This window comes from Populus alba, chromosome 1, assembly GCF_005239225.2.
Source record: "Populus alba chromosome 1, ASM523922v2, whole genome shotgun sequence".
Taxonomy (NCBI): domain Eukaryota; kingdom Viridiplantae; phylum Streptophyta; class Magnoliopsida; order Malpighiales; family Salicaceae; genus Populus; species Populus alba.
In genome coordinates this window covers 7,943,769-7,966,026 of record NC_133284.1, presented here as the reverse complement: position 1 = coordinate 7,966,026, position 22,258 = coordinate 7,943,769, and the positions used below count along the sequence as shown (strand labels likewise).

Genomic DNA, 22,258 nt, shown 5'->3' with positions numbered 1-22,258 from the left:
TTATTTTATATGATTTAATTCTAGTTGAAGGCAATTGCTTGGAATTGCTTAGGAAATGGTGAAATTAAAAGTGAAATTAAAAGAAAATAAATCAAAATTAAAAAAGCAACATATATGAGTAGCATGCCAAGATTCCATGAAAAATACATTTAGTTCATCAATCTTTAAAAATAACACAATTTAAGTCTTTTTAAAAAAATTTAAAAACATTTTTGTTATATAATTTATTTGTATTATTTTTCAATCCCGGTTAAAAATAAAAAAGTGAGGAGTTTTTGAATTCTAGCAGGAAAAAAGAAAGTCATCATCACATCCCATTTTCAATCACTAAAATAAGTTTTTTTAGTGTTCCACAGTTTTTCAAGATAAAAAAAGCTTCATTATTATTGTTTAAAATCTTAATATTGTATAAAAAATTAGATTTAAAATTAAAAAAAAAACAAAAAATAAAACTAACTCAGTTTAATTTCAAGTTTTGCGTTATTTTTTAGGTATTTAAAATTTACAAAATAGTTTGCGGGGTTCGTGTCCACAATATATTAATGAACCTTGCCTGATGATAAGAGAAAAACAAGGAGAAAATATTATGATGTAAGGTAATCATCTGGGATAATAGCCATAATAAATTGTGGTGTTTTATTCGAGGGGGAACAAATCTTGTCATGACAACCATTTACTATGGCCAAACCTTTCAAACATCACAATTATTAAAAATGTTTTTTAAAAAATATGTGTAAAAAAATAATTTTTTATTTAAAATTAATATTTTTATTGTGTTTTCATATCATTTTAATGTACTTATGTCAAAAATAATTTTTTATATATATATATATATATATATATATATATATTATTTTGATGCATTTTTAAAGTAAAAAGCACATTGAAAAGCAATGACTACCACAATCTCAAACACGCAACTAGTTGTGACAAAATGATATTGGTGCCCGAGAGGCTGTTGAAAAATTTATTACATCACTTAAGGGCTTATAAGATTAGTCGAGACACATGTAAGCTGATTTGGAACATCCATATTAAAAAAAAAATATTACATCATGATTAATGGGTATATTTGAAACTAAATTAAAAGTGAAGTTCACTAATTTTTTGGGTTAAATTTTTTTCTAAAATTTAATCTTCAACATAAATTTCTTAATATGAAATATCAACATATTTTAAATAAATTATAGGTGCATGAGAGATTAATCTCAAATAACCTTTAGTTGGTATATTTTGGTGAAACCTAAAAACCCTTAAAAGAATTTTATTCCATGTAAAAATAAACAGAACTCCATTAGTATTTATAAAGTGAGTAGTCGAAAAGTTAAAATTGTGCTCAAATGACACTCAAGTTTTTAAAAGGGAGAGGTCATAAACAAAGCGGAGTTTGGGCTTAATTCCCCCCCTCCACACGCATTAGTCTGACTCATGCTCAAGCTTTAGGCTAGGCTTTAACCTGAGTTTTAGTTTATTATAAAATAATATTTTGATTCATAAAAGATTATTTTTTGCCAACTGAAATTTGAACTTGCGGTTGGGCTAGGCCTCAACTTGAGTTTTAGTTTATTGTAAAATAATATTTTGAGTCATAGAAAATTATTTTTTGTCAACTGAAATTTAGACTTGCGGCCGAGCCATGAAGAACTATTTATTTATGCATATTGTAAGTCTAGTCTAGCCCATGAATATTGACAGTCTCTTCTAGAAGTTTTTGTTGCAAATCTGAACAATTTTTTCAACTTAAAAATACAAATTTATGACTATTATGTTTAGATTTGATTCATAATTTATGGTGCCCAGTCAAAGATTGATTATTTCTAGAATTAATTTTTGAACTTCTTAACTTTCAAAATCTACTATAAAAAAAAGGATGAAAGAAGAGTTTAAAACTTTATTTTTTAGTTTTTTATACACTTTTCCTGGCCTTATATTTTAGTGTTTATTTCTCATTTTAAATTTTGATTTTCCTTCCAAATCCAGAGTTTAAGTTTATTTTGTTAAGAGATATTTGAGTTTTATATTATTTGGTTTACTACTTTTTTTAGAATTGTGTTTAAACTAAAATGGTGTTATTGAGATTTTGAGAGACATATTGCAAATATTTTAATTGCATTTATAATTTTTTACCCTTTATTTCATAATAAAGAATAGATTGAGATGACATATTTTCTCCGACTTGATTTTGTGTTTTTATACCAATTTAAGGGGTTCTGAGTTAAGAATTTTATTTTTTGAGGTTACAAAGGTGTTTACCATCAAGTTATTTTGTTTCAATTAAGTTTTGAATCTTTTTTAAAAAATATTAAAACAATCGTGGCTTGAATTCTTTTGTTATAAAAATTAGGTTTTGAGTGTAATGATCATGTCATGTTTGGACCCGCTAGCTCAAACGAATATATCAAGCCAACTCCAACACAGTTTGATTTAAAATTCAGGCTATACATAGAGCCACGTTGTAAAGCCAAGTCAAATTAATAAAAAACAAAAGGAACTATAACAGGTTATTTTGTTTTGATTAGGTTTTGAATCATTTTTAAACTATGTTAAAATGATTGTGGCTTGAATTCTTTTTTATCAAATTAGTTTCTGAGTGTAATAACCAAGTTATGTTTGGTCCTACTAGCTTGAAGGAGCATATTAAGCCAACTCCAGTACAATTTAATTTAAAATTTAGGGGCCACACATACAACCGAGTCAAATTAATATAAACAAAAGGAAATATACTAGGAAATTATTTTGTTTCGATTGAGTTTTAATTATAATTTATTTTTTTAAAAAATATTAAATGGTACAATGCAATGCTAAATCATATTTTATTATTTGTATCTATCTTTTACATTACTAGTCTAGTCTCTAATTACATTCTTTTTAGCATTTATTAATTGGTATAATTATTGATTAATTTTATTAAAGGCATGCATCAAGTTTTCAATTTAATTTTGAAATTTTTCTTAGTTTATAAAAAACTAACAATATCTATATATATATATATATTTATTTTTTTAACATTAAAATTAATTTTTGATCTGGTAGCAAAGGAGAGCGCAGCGGGACTAGTTACAAACTCAGAAACTATTTTTTCTTTTCTTTTCGTAACCTTCCTTTTGGAACTTTTAAAACATTTTTATAATGTCCATAACTTTTTTGCCAAGTATTCTTTTTAACTAAACGTCTTTGTCTCTGACCATTACTACAGTGACGATCATAAAAACTATAGCCTTGTTTATTTTTTTTTGTTTTAAAATTATTTTTTTAAGAAAATATATTTTTTAATTTTTTTATTTACTTCAAAGTAATATATTTTTCTATGTTTTTAATTTATTTTGATGCGTTGATATTAAAATAATTTTTTTTAAAATAAAAAAACATTATCTTAATATATTTATAAATAAAAAATATTTTAAAAAATAATCATAACATACTCCCAAACACTCATAGCTATGGTGCAACTATAGCCACAATCACATCCCAATCTCCAAGGCAAATAAATCTTATTTATACCTACAATTTGTATTTGTTTGTGAAATACATAAGTGGTGCTTTCAAATTTATTTTGTGAAATACATTTTAGTCCTTGACTATTTTTGTTATAAGGTGATCGATCCCTTTATTTTTAAAAAAATTTATTTTGATACCAAACTTTAATTTTCTTATTTTTCAGTTCTACTTGCATGGGAAGAAAAAGAAAAATCACTAGGTTCTGGTGAAGAGAGAGAAAATTCTTTGTTGGTGACGATTCTAGCTATCAAACAAGTTAAAATTGGTGTCAACATGTTCCATAAGATAAATGGAGTTTTATAGTGGTTGTTTTAAGCCTCAATGTAGCTTAAAAAACTAGATCTAAATCATAGAACAATATTGTTTTTCGATTTGATTTAGTGATTTTGATTTTTTTTTTTGGATTTAATGAGTTGATAGATTGGGTTTTTGATGTTTTAAGGGTACTTGTAATATGTTTTGTGTTTGAAATGAATTGAAAAACAAGTTTTTTTGGTAAAGAAAAAACACTGATGGCCTGATTTTTCAACCACCACAGATATGGTTGAGATTTGGGTTGGCATACAACACGTTGTTTGCCATGGAAATGACGTGTTGGTTGCCTATTCTTTTTTTTTTTTATATTTTTTTCAAAAAAATAGGGGTGTATGACACCCCTTTTAAAAATAAAAAGTAGCAGGCCTTACGTGTGTGACCATGGGATTATGTGCGTGATTTTTTCCTATTTTGGTAATTTGCTTTTCAATTAATATCTTTTTATATTTTTTTTAAATAGTTTTTAAGTGTATTTTTTAATTAATACTGTTGCTATGTTATTTGTTTTGGCTTGTTAGTCGTTTTTAGATATTGATTATTTTCTAGTTATATTAGGAGTTTTTAATTTTTTACGAGGTTAATATGATTCATTTGTATTATATATATATATAAATTATTTTTTAAATTTATTAATTATATATATATAAATTTAATTTATTTTTTTGATTAAAAATATTTATTTTTTATGATATTTTTAATATATGCAATCTTACATAGTATTTTGTGTTTTTCTTTTGTTTTATTCAATAAGTTTTATGAGTTTGTCAATTTTTATTATAAATTGATTTTAATAAACAAAATTAAATTAATTTGGTAAATGACCCGTGTGATGTTATCGAATATCTCGATTTATATTTTTCTTGTAGTTTTTTTTAATTTTATTTTTATTTATCAATAATTTTTTTTATATAATTATGATCCTGATTCTTGATCTAGAATGTACAAAAAATATACAAATATAACATATCTCATGTGCAAGTTACAAATTTTACTTGTTAACCAGCTTTGCTAGTAGCAATATTTATTTATTTATTTTTTGTTGTTGTTTCTCTTTTTATTTTAATTATTAAATTAATTAAAATTTAACTTGATCATTATTTTTTAAAAAAATATATCTTTTTTTTTTAGTTTTATTTTTTTATTTATATAGGCCGCGACATCACGCGGGCCACAGATTTTAATATCTTACCAATCTAAGTAGAATTTTTGTGTAATTTGAAGATTCTTCATTTCACAGCACATAAATGAAACGGCAAACAGATTCCCAGTTAATTAATTGACCTCTCAAAAATGTCTACATTCACTGTACTACATTATAAACACCTAATCACTTATAACCACATAATTAATTACCTTTTGACCTCAGTATACTATTTTGAATAAATTTTCTCTCGTTTGCAGCCCTGCTCTCTCTATATATAGAACCACGAATTCTTCTTCCACATCAACCTTTCTCTCGTTCTCTTATAATTGTTTTTTTTTTTTATAATAGAAGTGTTAAAGGATTCTTGTCTACACATCTCTCTCTCTCTTTGATTTCTTAATAGTTAGTAGCCATGGCTGAAACCAAGAACCAACAAGGCTTTGTTTTTTCCGGCAAGAAAAGATCATCGACAGGGCAAGATGGTGATGATGATTTTATTGTTGCTAATAAGAAATCAATGTTCTCTACAGGCTTGCCTTCCATGTGGGAGGACCCAGCTGCAGCATTAGCTTCCGCAAGGCATGAATTTGGTGAACATGGTGGTGTTAACATGTCTATTGAGGCGTCTGCCACCTTCACTGTCATGGAGCCTGAGACCATGCGCCGTATGTTTGCTGGCGAGCTTGGTCCTGACCGTGACTTCTTCATATACAGCCGGCACTTTAATCCCACTGTTTTGAATCTTGGCCGTCAGATGGCTGCCCTTGAAGGCACTGAGGCTGCCTATTGCACCGCTAGTGGTAAATTAATTTTTATTACTATCAATAGTTTCTGCAATTTAAGAATAATGGTTTTTAATGGCCAGCTTATACATAAACCTAAACTAAATTAGAATATTAAGATTGATTTTTTTTATCTATAAAAAAAACACTCCCCACAATTTGTGAGTTGTAATTGCACAACTTGTCTTGATTATGTATGTTACATGAGAATGCATATAAATGTGTGACAGATTGGTACATGTATATGCATAATGAATTTCATAGGATCTGATTCCAGAAATAAACTTCTTGTACTTAAAATTTTTTTTTTTGATATACACAGTTTGATTTTGAATATTGGGTCAATAAGGCACCTAAAATAAGGTATCTATTTTGATGGGAGAAAAAAAAACATTTACAAAAATATCATAATGGACTTGGAATGGTTTGTTTTGGACAGGCATGTCTGCGATATCATCTGTATTGCTGCAACTTTGCAGCAGTGGAGGCCACATGGTGGCATCAAGGACTCTCTATGGTGGGACTCATGCATTACTAACCCATTTCTTACCAAGGGCATGTAACATAACGACAACATTTGTTGATATCAACGATCACGAGATGGTGAAAAATGCAATGGTTGAAGGACAGACCAAAGTTTTGTACTTTGAGTCCATGTCTAACCCAACTCTGACCGTTGCTAACATCCCTGAACTGAGTAGAATAGCCCATGATAAAGGGGCGACGGTTGTGGTGGACAATACTTTTTCTCCGATGGTTCTGTCCCCGGCAAGACTAGGAGCTGACGTGGTTGTGCATAGCATCTCCAAGTTTATTAGCGGTGGAGCCGATATCATTGCAGGTATATTGCAAATTTTTTACTCTTCCAAATTTCAGATTTTAGAATCCACGTTGCTTAATTTCTGTCCAAATTCGATACGGTATGCTGTCGACAGGACCCCATGTTTGGCAGCCTGTAAATTTCGAGCAATGCGTTTCTTTCTTCGCTTTAGGTGAAGATATTGGAGAATTTTCTCGGATCTAGCACAAAAAGGAAAAAAAAACATTTGTATGATTGGTGGAACTGGGATTTAAAGAGCGTCCAACAAGTGGTTAAAGAAATGACAGATTCGAATCCAAAATATGACAAGACTCGAGGGGTGTTTATAGGCTTATCAACACCATGACGAGACTTGATTATCTTTTAAGAAAATTAGTGGCGCCATGGAATCTTTTAAGACATTGATTTTTAGGGGTGATAATATTTAAGTATGTCATCTAGGATATATGATGATGCGTGCTCACGTGGACCTCCTGAGTTCATGCGGATGCAATGATAGCTTTCTTCGCTCGTGAATGATGGGTAGTCTTCAAGTCACTTTAGAGCATGCCAGCTTTTTCTAGTGTTCAGAAAATTTTGTGGTTTTGTTTTTGACGTTTCAAGATTTTCTTGCAGTTGGGATCACACACGTGATCTGAGTTTGGTCTTTTCCTTTATTGTTTGTGTGACGTGTCCTTCATCTTGTTCGTTTGCGGATACCAAGAACAGTCGCCCCTTTTTTATTTTTTTCTTTCAACTTTCTACCCATCCTAAAGGTAAACAAGAATTATTGCTAATGCATCAATGGAATATTCTCAGGTGCTGTTTGTGGTCCAGCCAACCTGGTGAATTCAATGATGGATCTTCAACATGGAGCCTTGATGCTTCTTGGTCCCACAATGAATGCCAAGGTTGCCTTTGAATTGTCAGAGAGGATTCCTCATTTGGGGTTGAGGATGAAGGAACATTGCCACCGTGCAATGGTTTACGCCACCAAAATAAAAAAACTAGGCCTCAATGTCATTTACCCAGGCCTCGAAGATCACCCCCAGCACGAGCTCTTGAAGTCCATGGCAAATAAAGAGTATGGGTTTGGTGGGCTGCTCTGCATTGACATGGAAACTGAGGAAAGGGCTAATCGTTTGATGAACCACTTGCAAAACTGCACTCAATTTGGGTTCATGGCAGTGAGCCTGGGCTATTACGAGACCCTTATGTCCTGCTCTGGTAGCAGCACTAGCAGTGAATTGAATGACGAGGAACAGGCACTGGCTGGCATTTCACCAGGACTGGTGAGAATTTCTGTGGGATTCGTCGGCACTTTGGCTCAGAAATGGAGCCAGTTTGAGAAGGCTTTTTCAAGACTGCAGGATTCGGGATTGTACAAGAATTGAGCTCATGTCCAGTGTTTCATCAAGTGTTGGAGGTCGGTCACCTGGTTGGGTTGTCGTGTAAAAAAAGAGTGGTGAGAACCTTTTGTGTTCTTACAGTTTATGCTCCGGATGTTATGGACAGTATAATAATGGTTCTCCTGTTCCGTCTTTGAGTTCAAATCAGTATCTGTGTTTGCCATCCAAGGACATCCTCCTTTGCTATAGACAATGCCACTTAACTAGTGTAATTTTAGCAACAATTCTCTTTTCTGGTCAGAATCAGAAAATTTCAGTTCAAAGCTGGGACTTGATTATCAGGTTTACTTTATTAACATACAAACAAATATGAAATCAAAATAACTTAAATAAAAAAACAAAACATTGTAAAGCTTGAGGACTAATAACCGGAATGTCAAGGTATAAAACAAAACAAAAAAAAATTAAAAAATATAAAATTAAAAAAAAAACTTGAGCTAACTCCAGCCGCTTGATTAACTCACGCTTCGTGACATGAAATTAAGACAAAAGTTTTTGAAGAAGGGCCTAATTAAAAAAGACCTAATTTCATTAAAAAATATATATATAAAAATCAAGCTAAGCCGGGTTGCATTACTTATCCTCTTTTAGGATAATCTAATAAAAATAAAAACTAAAAATGACAAAGATCCATGGAATGACAATGATAAATTTTTTTAAAAATCAATGTTATAAAAAAATTAAAGGAAAAAAAATCGAGTTAACTCGACTAACTTGTCACCTACAACATGAGATCAAGATAAAAAAAAAACTCTTAAAAGAAGGATTTAGAAAAAAAAATTATATAAATAAATTTTTTTTTTAAAAAAAATCCGGGTTAACTCGGGCTAACTTAGCTAATCCATACTCAGGATGACCCAACAAAAAGAAAACCAAATAAATCAAAATTTTTTGTTATTTGTTTTTTATGATGATATTCTAGTCTCATGACCCGAGTCACAACTTTGATAAATTGACCCGGGTTGACTCAATCTTTTTTCTTAATTGAATATGTATTTGTTTTTTTCAATTTTACCCTCCGTCAACTCAATCTTATTTTTTATTTAGTTTTTTTTTTTTAATTTCATATTTAAATTTGATCCCTTGCAGCATAGAGTTATTCAATTTTTAAATTTAATTATATGTCAATATTTGTTTAAGAACAATAATAATTTGAATTCTATTAAAACAAAATAATTTGCTTGTGTAATCCCTTATTTTCTTATTAAGCTTATTTTTTTACAAAAAAAAAAAAACTTTTTTTTGTTATATATTCTTTATCTAATAAAAAAAATTAGAATAAATATTAAAAAAATCAATGATTTTAAATAAGGAAGAAAAAAAGGCTTCCTTTTTTCATGAATTGTTTCTTTCTTTTTCTTTTTAATTCCTAGACACCTCCTTATCATAATAATAAAAGCAAGTTTAAATTAAAAAAATATATATTTTGATAGTTTTGAACATGAATATATTAAATAATATAATAAAGATACACATCTCACAAGTTGACACGAAAAATATTTTGGTTATATTATCAAACTCAATTCAGCTTGGCAAGTCAATCTAGAAACCTCATGCCTCAACCTCTTATTTAGCCCGAGTTTCAAATTAAATTGGATTGGAGTTGACATAGTGGGATCCATTTGCAATTGTGGGTTCAAACTTGAGACGATTGACTTGATCAAAATTTGATTTAATTAAAAAAAACATTTTAAAGTGATGTTGTTTTAGTTTTTTTTTTTTTTAAATGAAAGTGAGATGATAGTGTTATGGATTGATTCGAGTTAATCTGCTAAATTTATGATTCAAATCATGAACTCAGTTGGGTAAGTTTGTCTAAATTTATTTTTTTTATCTAATAATATGATATTACATAGAGATAGCATAAGAAATCGACCAAAGTAAATTAATAAAGTAAACAAAAAAAATCTAAAAAGGTAATATAAAAATAGTATTTGTTAATATTATAAAAAATATTATAATCTTATTAGGAAATAAAGTAAAAATAATTAAACTATATTTGATAAAATAATATTCTAAATACATTCTACATGAATTAATTTTAAAAAAATTCAATTAAAACTAAAGATCCGAGCTTCTACCCAAACCAATTTCCAATTTAACTAGGCTAAAGTTGATCTTATTGACCTTTTTGACTCAACACGTCCTAACACAACCCGTTAAAATCTAGTCCTGATATTCTCTAGCACACTAACACTAACACTCCCAAACACCCTCTAACACTTTACTTGTATTTGTTTTTTAAATTACATTTTGCACACTGATCGATACAAAATTTAAATTTTGATAAAGAGATGAAAATACCCTTAACTGTTTTTTTTTCCCGTTTTTCTTCTTCTTTGTCCTCCTTTTCTCTCTATCACCTCATCTCCTGCCTCTCCCTCCCTTCTCTTCTCACCTTGGTTGACCGAACCAGGTAAATAAAACCACACTCATCTTCTTCTTTTTTCTACCTGTCACAAAAGAGCATTACACTCATGTAGTTGAAATTAAAATAAGACCATAAACCCTAATTCAAAATAAGAATCCCTAATTTGTTAAATTCTACTACTTCTTTGGTCTTCTTCTTCATTTTGAGATCGATTTTGTTTTAGTGTTCTGGATAAGTGAGATTTGGTATTGCGAACAGATGATGACAAAAATTGTGTTAAAATTGAGTTTTACAAGATCAAGGTTTTTCAAGATCTGGTATTTTCAATTTGAATTGTGTCATGGATCTTCTTATAAGATCAAGGTTTTGGGGAACTTTAGAGTTGATGGTTTTTCAAGATCTGGGCTTTTCAAGATCCAGGCTTTTTATTTGAATTGTGCTAGAATTCATTTTTCAAAGGTTTAGTTTTTAGTTCCATTTTTGGAGGGTTTTCAAAGATAATTTAAGAATGTTGTGGAAAGTCAAGTTAATTCAAGCAGATGGTGAAGAAAAGGGGGAAAATATGAAGCTATTTTCTCAAATATAAAAACTAAATATAACAATAGCTTGAATTTCAGGGAAATCATAAACCATCCAAGCCAGAAGTATGGAAAATATGAAGCTATTTTCTCAAATATAAAACTAAATAAAATAATAGAGTGATTTTCTAAAAAAAAAAAAAAAAAAAAATCACACCTTCAAAAGAAAAAATTACAAAATTTATCGTGACCCACTCAAGTTTATCCCTTAACTATGTGTTTAATTATGTGTAAAATATACAAAAAATACATGCGTCTACTATTCTAGAAACCTTGCTTATAGTACTTTAATGAATCCAGTGGACTCAGTAATTAGAGGTGTTCACGGTTCGGTTCGGTTCGGTTCGGTTTAGACTTAAAAAACCAACCGAACTGAATTTCAATATTTTAGATAAATTTTAACTGAACCGGACCGGAAACCGGTTCAAACCGAGCCGGTCCGGTTGAATCCGGTTTTTTTTTGGAAAAAATCGGGAAACCTAATCCCTTCATTAAATCCGGTTTTTTTTTTTTTTTTTTTTTTTTTTTTTAGTTTTTTTAAAATTCACTTGGCCTTACAGTAAATTGAGTTTTAAAAGTTACAGAAACCTGAATTAATTCACAGCTTGGTTGCCATAAACGGGAATTCCCTATTGAACAGTGAACACTTATCTTTCAATATGCATGCAATGTGGAAGTGCCATCTGCAAGGCTTTCTTCTCCTGGTCACTCCGAATTTTCTTCTCCTTTCAGGTTAATGCATATGCACTTATGTAGACAACTTCAAATTCAAGGGGCATCCCAAGACTGATGACAAATAAATTTATTTTTCATGTTTTGTTTCCTGGTTTATAAGCCTGAAGTTGTTCAAATGATTTACACTTTACAGGCAGGCAGTGAGCTATGCTGATAAAATCATATATTCAAGGAATGTAAACCATTGAATTCTTCACAAGAAATTAGACATGAATTCAATCTGACAGATACAATACAATAAATTAATTTCAATATGCATGCAATGCAATAAATCAATTTCAATATGCAAGATACATGATCAAATTTGAACACCTCAAATTAAAAGTTTGTTCGCACTAGAAAAGTTAATATTAACAAGTGAATACATTAGTAACCAACAATAAATTATCATAAACATCCAACATAAATTGAAGAAAAAAACACAACACCAACATCCAAAAATTCCAGCAACAGCAGCATGGGCATCCAAAAATTCCAATAAGGATAATGCTATATATATATATATAAACACTAGCAAATTAGCAACATATTAGAGTTCAACTATTGAAAGAATTAAATTAAGTATGAAAAATATTAAGGGGAATTAACAAGGTAAAGTAAATTAATTACCCAGAATAATTATATTTCAAAATTACACCAAGCCACCAATACTGCTCATAAACAATCAGTTGAGATTTTTAAACTTTCACAAAATTCTACAAAAACATAAATTAAAAAGTTAGATTAAACATATGTAAATAAATGATATTATAAAATAACTACATTTAAATTTGTAAAAGAAATTACCTGACTCAATCATCTCAGAATTTTCAATATAATCCATGTAATTGCTGATGTTGATTGGAATTGATGCTAAACTCAACCAATTCTGACAACAAACCAGTGCTTGCACTGTCGATGGAGATAAAGAGCTTCGAAATAGATCTAAAATACGACCACCAATACTGAAAGCTGCTTTAGAAACAACTGTAGATACCGGAATAGCTAACACATGTGTGCCACCTTAGAAAGAATCTTGTATTTTGTAGCATTACACCTCCACCAACCCAAAATATCTAATTTAAAATCATTAGGATCCTCACAATCATCACCCAAATACCTCTCAACCTCATTTTTTTTTTGTACACCGCCTTCTTCCTCTAAATGTTTTGTGAATTGAGAAGCTAAGTCATCCAACATATCATCATTTCCCACCATTAAATCAACATTAACATTTTCATTTATACTAGTTCCAACACCATGAACAACCTCAACATTCTCATCAACATTCATATAATGCTCAAACAACCTTAGCAAAGTGTCTTTAACCTTAATTGTAAAATTTTCAGCCTCTTCAACATCATACAATCTTCCAAAACAAAATCTCACATACTTCAATTTGAAACGTGGATCTAACACAACTGCCACATACAACAAAAAATTTTGTGTATCTTGATCCCCCCAATATTTTTTATACTTTGCCATCATATTCTTGGCCATTTTACTTACATAAACATCTTCACTTCTATAAAGTTGAGATATGCTTGTATGCATGGAAATCAATTAATGAAAGAAAGAATTAGATGTCACATACAATGAGCCAGAAAATTTCAATGTAACCGTATAAAATAGTTTCAAGAACTTGACAAAAGATCTAGCCTTTTCCCAATCTTCTAAAACAGGAGGACCTAAGTTTTTTTGTTTTCCTTTTGAATCAACCTCAAAGTAACTCAAATACCTAGGATCGGTTTCTTCTAACCTCATAAAAACCACATCAAATTTTTCAGCCGCATCTAGCATTATATATGTAGAGTTCCATCTAGTTGCAACATCCAAGCAAACAGATTTTTTACTCCCAATTTTCAACCTCTCCGCACATTGGTTAAAAACAAGTTGTCTAGAAGGAGAAGATCTAACAAACCTCACTGCATTCCTAATCTTAACAACTGAATCATCAATATCTTTCAATCCCGCACATACAATAAGATTAACAATATGTGCACAACATCTAACATGCATGAAGTCATTTGACAATTTATTAGTTGCCCAATTACTTGTTACTCTTTTGAAATATTTTATTGTCAAATTATTTGAACTTGCATTGTCAACTGTAACTGTTAAAATGTTATCAATTCCCCATTCCAACAAACAACTCTCAATTGCTTGGCCAATTGTTTCACCTTTATGATTAGAAACTTGACAAAAGTTTAGAATTCTTTTATTCAAGTTCCAACCTTCTTCAATCCAATGGGCAGTCAAACACATATAATTAATATTTTGGATTGATGTCCAAGTATCGGTTGTTAAACATGCACGTTGATCCTTAAGAGCTTTCTTTAATTTTTCCTTCTCAACTACATAAATTTTTAAACAATCTCTCCAAATTGTCAAACGAGAAGGAACATCAAATCTAGGTTGCATTACTTGACAAAATGATCTAAATCCTTGGTTTTCAACAAAGTTAAAAGGTAGCTCATCAAGTATAATTATTTTTCCTAGGGCTTTCCTACACTCTTCATAACTATAACCCACCGCCTTAATAGTCACCAGATTTTCCTCTCCACTATTACCCCCTTTTATTATAGGCCTAGGTTGTAAGACTAAAGTTTTTTGTTTTCGGTCAATCACAAAAGGAAACTTTTTGCATACACCTAGATGACTCCACATGTTACTAGTCCCATTAAGTATAGTATGGCATGCATAATCTTTTCCATAATACATACATGCAGCCCTAGGAGCCTTAGCATTACCATCTAATTTTTTAAAGTGATCCCAAATCTGAGATGTTTTTTTTTTTTATTAGATCTAGAAGCTGGATTACCTTCACTTTCAGTGTTGCTATTTGTACTAGAAGTAGCAACTAGGACTGGAGCTGGAATAGGAAAAGAATAGGGTTCTGAACTTGAAGGATTTGATTCAATTGATGTACGTTCTTCCCGATTATCCATCTGAAATTAAAACAGATTATAAAATAATGAAAAAAACATTATTTGCAGCTATTAATTGAACTGGAACTGAAACTGAAAGTGTGTTTTGTGATCTAAAAAAATTAATTGAGAAAGATGCCTTGTATATTTGTCTATGCAGCTATTAATGAACTAGTTTTGTTTGTTAGTCTCTTTAAAATTGTGTGTAGAATTTAAAATTTATCACTGCTGCAACAAATTCTACACCTGAATCCTCAAAATAACCATCAATAACTTCATATGAGAAGCTGGCAGTGGCAGTAGGGAGAAAATTGTTTGAACCAGCAAATTGGACTTTAATCGGTCTGAGAATCATAATTCTTTTTTAAAATAAATAAGCATGAATGTCATATTAGTATTTATGCTATGGGAATGAGTGAATATGTTTCTCCCTACTAATCGGTCTGACATTCATGCTACGGGAACCAAAAATGAAGGAACAGACATGAAAAAACCCAATTCTTTTCGGTTTAGAAAAAACCCAATCCCCGATTCCCCGATAATCATGAAAAAACATATTCAGTTATTCACTCATTCACCCGACAGGCGACAAACATGAAAAAAAAATGTTGTAACAGGCGACAAACACATTTGAGTATTTGACTAATTGATAATCAAACAGAAAAACTATAACAATTAACAAGCATATTTAAATACCAACATAAATTAACAAAAAAGGAGATAGGGCCGGGAAGGAGGGACTAACCTGAAAACAGAAGCAAAAACCCTAGCCGTTGAATCATTGATTAAATGGAAAAGGGAGCGAACCTGAGGATAAAAAAAAGAGAAGCAAAGGTCAGAGAACTGAGAAGCATCAAAGTTTGAAAATAATTATGTTGGACTTATAAGTAGTTAAGCACACGAAGATAATCTTACCAATAGAGGAGCCCTGTCGTTCTGCTGCAACCTGCAAGTGAAGAGAGAAGCAAGGGGCAAGACAGATGTAGAAGGGAAGACAGAGGAAGGAAGCAAATTGATGGAAGAGACAGATGCGGAAGGGAGAAGAGGAAGGATGAAATTTGATGGTGAAGGGCAAGACAGATGCAGAACAACAAAAGAAAGAAGACGATAAATCGTCTTTGGTGTGGGGCTGTGGGCAGATGGGAGACTCTTTGGCTCTTTGCTCTTTGAGTTTTTGGTGTGGGCGGCGGCTTCACTCTTCAGTCTTCAGTTCAGAATGTTAATTAGATTTAGGGTTAATGAGTGTCGAGTGACTGTGTTTGTGTGTGACTGTGTGCGTGGTATTTATACTACCGGTTCGGTTCACCGGTTTAAATGGTCAAACCGGAACCGAACCGAACCAGCGAGATTTTATGGTTTTAACAATCGGTTTTTTATCTCGGTTTGGTTTTCTTAGTTTTTTCGGTTAATCGGTTTTTTTGAACACCCCTATCAGTAATACTCTAATTAAATACTTAGTTCGGTCAACGTGTGTGTATATATATAATTGAAGAATGGGACGAAGAAAAGATATTTGATTAATTAAGAAGGAATTTTTTTTATTTTAAAAAAGGACAAAATTTAGAACATCAATGCTATTCAAAGCTCCTAGGTTCCAAAACCATAAATTCTGGTAAATTTACTCAAATAACTATTCTTCTAAAACGGCAAATTAACAACCTTCTAATTGAGAATGAGGAAAGTAACAATATTTATCCATAAATGTGTATTTAATAATCTAGTTGGAAGTGTCTTTTCAAGATTTTTTAATTTAGAAAAAATCAATTGATACTTTTCAAATATTTTTTTTTAATATTCTTGACATAAAAAAATATCAAAATGATAATTTTTTAAATTAAAAATAACTTTAAAAAACATTTAAACATATAACGATAAAAAATGCCCAAATAAATGTCGATAAGATACCAATAATAACTATCCTTCTAAGTCCATATTATTGCTTTTTTTTTTTTAATTATTATTTTCATTAAAACCCATGGCCCATAACTTCATTAAACTAGGGATCATGAGGTTTGTAAGGGTGATGGATGAAGAAATAAGGTCCAATAAGCCTTGATTATTGGACAAGTTTTCTTTGCAAGGTTTCTTTCATGGCTCTAGCGGGTTTGTTGATGAAGATAAAGAACCAACATGTATCATTACCACCATTAATGTTAGTAACCAGGCAAGTTATACCTTAATTTATACATGCAAAAGGGGGATTTGAGTAAAGGAATCCGAGGCATCGAGATAACCTAACATCTTTAGGCTTAGCGAATCTTTGAGCCAAGCCTATATGAGTTTGGTGAAGCTATCAGGCTTATATCTTTAGGCTCATCTAAGCGCTAAGCCCAAATATATATGGGTTTGGTGAGCTGGCAGACTAAGCAATCCTGAGCTTAGTTAAGCGCTGACCGGACTGCATGTCTATTATAAATGGGTCTGGCAAGCTGTCAGACCCAACATTCTTTGGTTTAGCCAAATGTTAAGTCCAAACATATATATGGGTCGGTGAGCTGTCAGACCTAGCATATTCGGGCTCAAGCAGCCCAAGCATATACAAGGATGGTAAGCTGCTAGACCTAACATCCTTGAGCTCACCCAAGCGCTAAGCTCGAGCATATGTAGGTCGAGAGAGTTGTCATACTTAATATCCTTGGGTTGAGCCCAAATATTTACAAGGTTGGTGAGCTATTAGACCCAACATCCTCGGGTTCATACAAGTGTTGAGCCCGAGTACATGTGGCTTTGAGAATCTTATTAGGCTCTATAATTGTGAGTCAGAGATATTTTTCCTTTTTGACACATAAGAGATGGTTAATGTTATCAGGGAAATGTGATTTTATAGTCTCTCCTCTTCATAAAAAGACAAAATTCATAGGCTATATACTATCTTATGAATTCTTCAAGCTCCAGGTTTCCAATATTCATTTTCTATTATGTATTTAATTTCAAAGTCTCTTTAAAATATCATTGTCTTTTCTATTAAAAAAATAATTGCTTAAACATTGGAGAGTCCTTAAATTTACCAAAAAAAACTGTTTGCAGGTATCAAGCACCAGCCACTTTAGCTAAAAAAAATATAACAGATTGCTTAGAACTAAAATATTAGCCAATTATTTAAAATATAAACCTTATCCTAAGCTAATCATATTTATTAGTTAGAAGTTAATCTTGATTGTGGTATCATCTCGTTCAAAATTCAAAGCTATAATCTACTTTATAATTAACATGCTACACAGCTTAATTTTTCTAGCCATCTAAAAAATCACCCGTTTATTAAAAAAAAATTCAGTTCTTGTCCTGCTATCCATCAAATTTGATTTTGCTGCAGCTAATTAAGTTATCATGAAATGACTCATTTTGAAAATGTCAAGCAACTCATTTATTACTGCCAAAGAAGATCTATCGTTGGCTTTTTGGGTGGAGGTAATAAAGGCACTATTATCTATAGATTATAGTTTTTTGGGCAAAAATGCTTGTATAGATATCCAGATGGGCGTTTGCCACGCCATTCCCAAATGCTATGACAAATACACGTCTCTCTACCTACCATGTCTTTCTATGGCCATTCTCATATACATGTGTCATACAAACATTTACATCTACACATCTGTAAGGATCCAAAAACGAAGTTTCGTAAAATCTTTACTCAATCTTGAAAGCAGAAAACATACAGAGACACATGTGTTTGTGATTGAACGTTTTTATCATCACATGGCTAGGGCTAATTATTAGAAGTGATTGAACATTCAAGCAAGCCAATAAGACACGGGGTGGTCAAGCTAAACCTTGGATTTTTCCTGTAGCGCAGAGACAAAGAAGTTGTTTATGTCGTGACCGGTATATTTACACTGACACAGACCTGACAAAATAACTATTGATACAGTGGCACGTAACGAGATCACACTCTGTGTTTTAGGCAAGGTATGGACAAGGATTCCTATGCAAGGGCACTTTCACCAAGCAGCATCAGTGTCCTTCAGACCACCTGTATTTCACGTGCTATCAGCTACTTGTTTATGAGATGTGATTATCTTATTTAAGGTGAGGAGGATCCAAGATAGGAGCTCAAGACAAAAGGTAAGATCAAGCTATGAAATGTACGTAATTGTTTATGGATACCGACATCATATTGTTGAAGTTGCTATTTTGACCATCCAATATCTTTTTGTAATAATAATAGTAATAGTAATAATGTATTGCTTTGACCATCCATCTTTTTGTATGTTTATTAAAATCACCATTTTCCATCTATAAAATCATGCCCCCGACATAATTCCAAGCATCTTTTTATTGACCATTCAAGTTGAAGTTTTAAGCATCATCAAAGTTTAGTTGTTTTTTTTTTTTAAAAAAAAAAATCTTAGATTTTTTCAATCTTGAGTTGAAATAGTTTCTATGAAATAAGATGATGGTGATTTTTGAATCCAATTAATATTGGCCGAAAATTGGACTGTAACTTCTGTTAATAATTTGAATTGGGTATGGACATTACCCGTTAACCCATCTACCAAATGAATCCACTTTGTTAATTTTAGGCATCAATGATATTTGTCTTCCTCCTCTTTGCGAATTAAGAGCTGGCTGAATATTGTTTTGAACACACTGAATATTTCACTTCCAAATAACGTATTTTTTATTTGTACACACCAACATTTCATAAATAAACACACCAAAGCTTCATTTACACTGTCTCCAGATATAATGTTGCGAGACCACAAATATAGGTATATAGAATATTTACAATCCAAAAGGATAATTAGTGTGGATATTATTTCTTATCAGCAACCATAATCACACACCAATTCTAGCTAGCAAGTTCCCAAACCACGATACCAGTATAGTTATAAGGCCATGAAGGGTATATCGATCGACAACTTACGTTCAGTGAACATTATAGTGCTTGTTCGCTGCCAAGTATACGATCAGATTATCTGCATCCATTTCCAGCATCAGATCATCATATGACGTGCTTGATCATCTTCTCCTTGGATTCACTTTGATTGTAAGTGGGTTAGACATCTCACAAGATAGCCTTAGCACTTCTGAGAGATCCACCGGCTCATGATCACATTGCACCCACTCGAACTCGTGCAACAAAACCCCGACCCAAAAGCTAACCGTGGCCAAACCCAGAGCCTTTCCCGGGCAAGCCCTCCGACCCGACCCAAACGGAGCCAGCTTAAGGTCAGACCCGGACACAGAGAACTCCACGTCAGCAGTAGCATCCTTGCACAAAAATCTCTCTGGCAAGAACCTCAGAGGGTTCGCCCAAACTTGTGGGTCCCTTGTTATGGCCCACATATTAACCATAGCTGTGGTCCCTGCTGGAACATCATATCCATCCACATTAGTGTCCGTGATTGCTAAACGGGCCCATGACAATAGTGGGCCTGGTGGGTGCAACCTCAGAACTTCTTTCACAACTGCAGGCAGGTAAACCATTGACTGAATGTCTGCTTCCATCAACGGCCTTGATCTTCCCACAACTTGATCGAGCTCATCATGCACCTTCGATTGGATATCACGGTGAAGTACCATCCTTGCTAGTATCCACTCTATCAAAACTGCCACGGTATCTGTTCCTCTAAAAATCATCTCCTGCACCAAACAATATAATTAATCAAAGAGCATAATGGTACGGTAGGGCACGATAACAGATGCCAAGAAAAGAAAGAAGGGAGTATAAGCAGCTTGCAAGCTCAGCTAAGATTCCACTTTTGATTCTCTTGTTTGGGCTATTTCTCGAAACAACAATCATGGAAGACAGAGATCAGTAAAAAAAACAAACATCATATCAACGATAATGTAAATTTTATTGCTCGACACAGTAGTTCTGGTAAATATAAAATGTAAAGTTTAATGATACGGATCTTATAATGTCTATATATGTAGCAGTGCATATATAATACATGTTTATCTACTCACTGATACGGATTTTAGGTATCCTACAACACTTGTATATTATGAATGCTAACCAAGTTTTAATCTATAGGAAAAACATTGATAAATTGCACTTTATATTTATATATATGGCGCATTGATACCTTATTCACCATATAGTATATAATCACGTCATATTATATATATACAGTCACATTTCTTTACATAAAACTAGAATCTTTTAGATTATATATGTTGGGTAAATATTCCAGGATAATATATATATATATATATATATATATATATATATATATAAAATAAAGTACAGAAATTGTTTGGCTGAGGAAATAAAAACATAAAAATAAATATATATTTAGAATAATTTTTAAATTTTTTTAATAAAAGGGCAAAAGATATATCTTCTCTCTCAATTATCTCAGTCTCTTAAGAGTAACAAAACGCCACCTTGAAAAAAACATATATATGCTTACACATGGATATGGATAGATGGATGCATGCAAAAAAAAAAAAAAAAAAAATGCTGTGGCAAGTTAGTTTGCTGCTTACCCAGAGAACGGCAATCATATCATGGTGTGATAACTTGTCCGGTCCATGAAGAGAGAGTAAAACATCGACAAAGTCATTTCTTCTTTGGCCAGTCTGGTCCTCTCTATGTTCTTGAATAACCCGGTTCACAAACCGGTTCACTTTAGGAACCAAATTGGAGCACCTAAACCTGATTCTTTGAAGATCTAAATTTGCAAGCCAAGGAAGATGATCAGACCAATTAAGCTTCCCTAGAAGATCATAACCTTCATCAACAAGCCTTCTAAGCTCTTCAGTTTCGCCATTTGATGAGCCCAGATCATATTTACGACCAAAAACTGAGCACATCATGTTGTTGAGTGAAGCTTTCTTTAGTATGCCTCGAACACAAAAGTAATCTCCACCTTGGCTTGCTATTGCTGATACCATTTGAGAAGCAATACTGAATCTTTGCGACTCAGTAGAGCTGATTTGTCTAGGACAAAAAAGATGAGTTGCTGCAATTCTCCTTAGAGTTCTCCAGTAAACCCCATAAGGAGCAAAACCAATAGCTCTTTTAAACATGAGTTGATAGGCAGACTCTTTAACTGGACGATCAGCAAAGACTGAACTGTTCAAGATTTCTTTGGCTACATCAGGATTGCATGTGATAATGGCCTTAGTCTCTCCCAAGCTAAAAGCCATAAGTCTTTCTGCTTTAAAAGCCTTCGCTGCAGCAGCAAGCTTGTGGTGAGCCAAGTTAACCATGAGGTTCATGCTTCCTATCACTGGAAACCCTCTAGGCCCTGGAATCATCTTGGCTCTTGAACAGTTAATTCCTTTCTTGAGCAAATAATTACCCCAGGCAGGGCCTCCAGGGTACACCCAGTAACACAGAGCCATGGCTAGCCAGGCCAGGAAAACAGAAACAAGAAGGAAGATGGGGTTTTGAGCAGAAAAGGCTTTGCATTTGGAAACAAGGACCAGTACCCAAAAGCTGTCTATTTGTGTTTCCATGGAGATTGGAAAAGGCTAAACGAAAGAACACTTGAGTTTGTAAAGAGAGTGAGTTTTTGTGATTTCCTTTTTTGGGTTAAACTAGGAAGTGGAAGGATACGTTTATATAGAAAAAGATTGAAGGGTCGGGGAATATAATTTTATTTTTTTATATAAAAAACAAATACTAACTACTAGTCTACTACAATTAATAACGGTTAAATAGTTTATTATTATTATTTATGATATTATCATAACTGAAAATTGAATGGAAGTTAATGAAAATATGAAAGAGCGCCGCCACCGTCAAGTATCATATAGGCTGCTGCAGAATT

The 22,258-nt window shown here is 32.0% G+C and overlaps 2 protein-coding genes across 2 annotated transcripts; one reads left to right on the top strand and one right to left on the bottom strand.

Annotated features, from left to right (window-relative positions):
• Nucleotides 1-5,231: 5,231 nt before the first annotated feature.
• Nucleotides 5,232-8,210, top strand: LOC118033951 (methionine gamma-lyase). The gene is made up of 3 exons (XM_035039094.2): nucleotides 5,232-5,757; nucleotides 6,179-6,580; nucleotides 7,358-8,210. The coding sequence occupies exons 1-3, from the start codon at nucleotides 5,370-5,372 to the stop codon at nucleotides 7,930-7,932; spliced, it is 1,365 nt and encodes a 454-aa protein (XP_034894985.1). The 5' UTR covers nucleotides 5,232-5,369; the 3' UTR covers nucleotides 7,933-8,210.
• A 10,921-nt stretch (nucleotides 8,211-19,131) lies between these two features.
• Nucleotides 19,132-22,039, bottom strand: LOC118033952 (cytochrome P450 78A9). Its single transcript, XM_035039095.2, has 2 exons — nucleotides 20,970-22,039; nucleotides 19,132-20,120 (listed from the first exon to the last, which is right to left on the bottom strand). The coding sequence occupies exons 1-2, from the start codon at nucleotides 21,942-21,944 to the stop codon at nucleotides 19,497-19,499; spliced, it is 1,599 nt and encodes a 532-aa protein (XP_034894986.1). The 5' UTR covers nucleotides 21,945-22,039; the 3' UTR covers nucleotides 19,132-19,496.
• Between the last annotated feature and the right edge of the window lie 219 nt (nucleotides 22,040-22,258).

What these genes read in the sequence shown, in the direction of transcription:
- LOC118033952 (XM_035039095.2), bottom strand. Translation starts at nt 21,944, where the DNA reads ATGGAAACACAAATAGACAGCTTTTGGGTACTGGTCCTTGTTTCCAAA. An exon ending in ATATGATTGCCGTTCTCTGG is followed by an intron (nt 20,121 to 20,969) that starts GTAAGCAGCAAA and finishes TGTTTGGTGCAG; the next exon opens with GAGATGATTTTTAGAGGAAC.
- LOC118033951 (XM_035039094.2), top strand. Translation starts at nt 5,370, where the DNA reads ATGGCTGAAACCAAGAACCAACAAGGCTTTGTTTTTTCCGGCAAGAAA. An exon ending in TGCCTATTGCACCGCTAGTG is followed by an intron (nt 5,758 to 6,178) that starts GTAAATTAATTT and finishes TGTTTTGGACAG; the next exon opens with GCATGTCTGCGATATCATCT. An exon ending in TGGAGCCGATATCATTGCAG is followed by an intron (nt 6,581 to 7,357) that starts GTATATTGCAAA and finishes GAATATTCTCAG; the next exon opens with GTGCTGTTTGTGGTCCAGCC.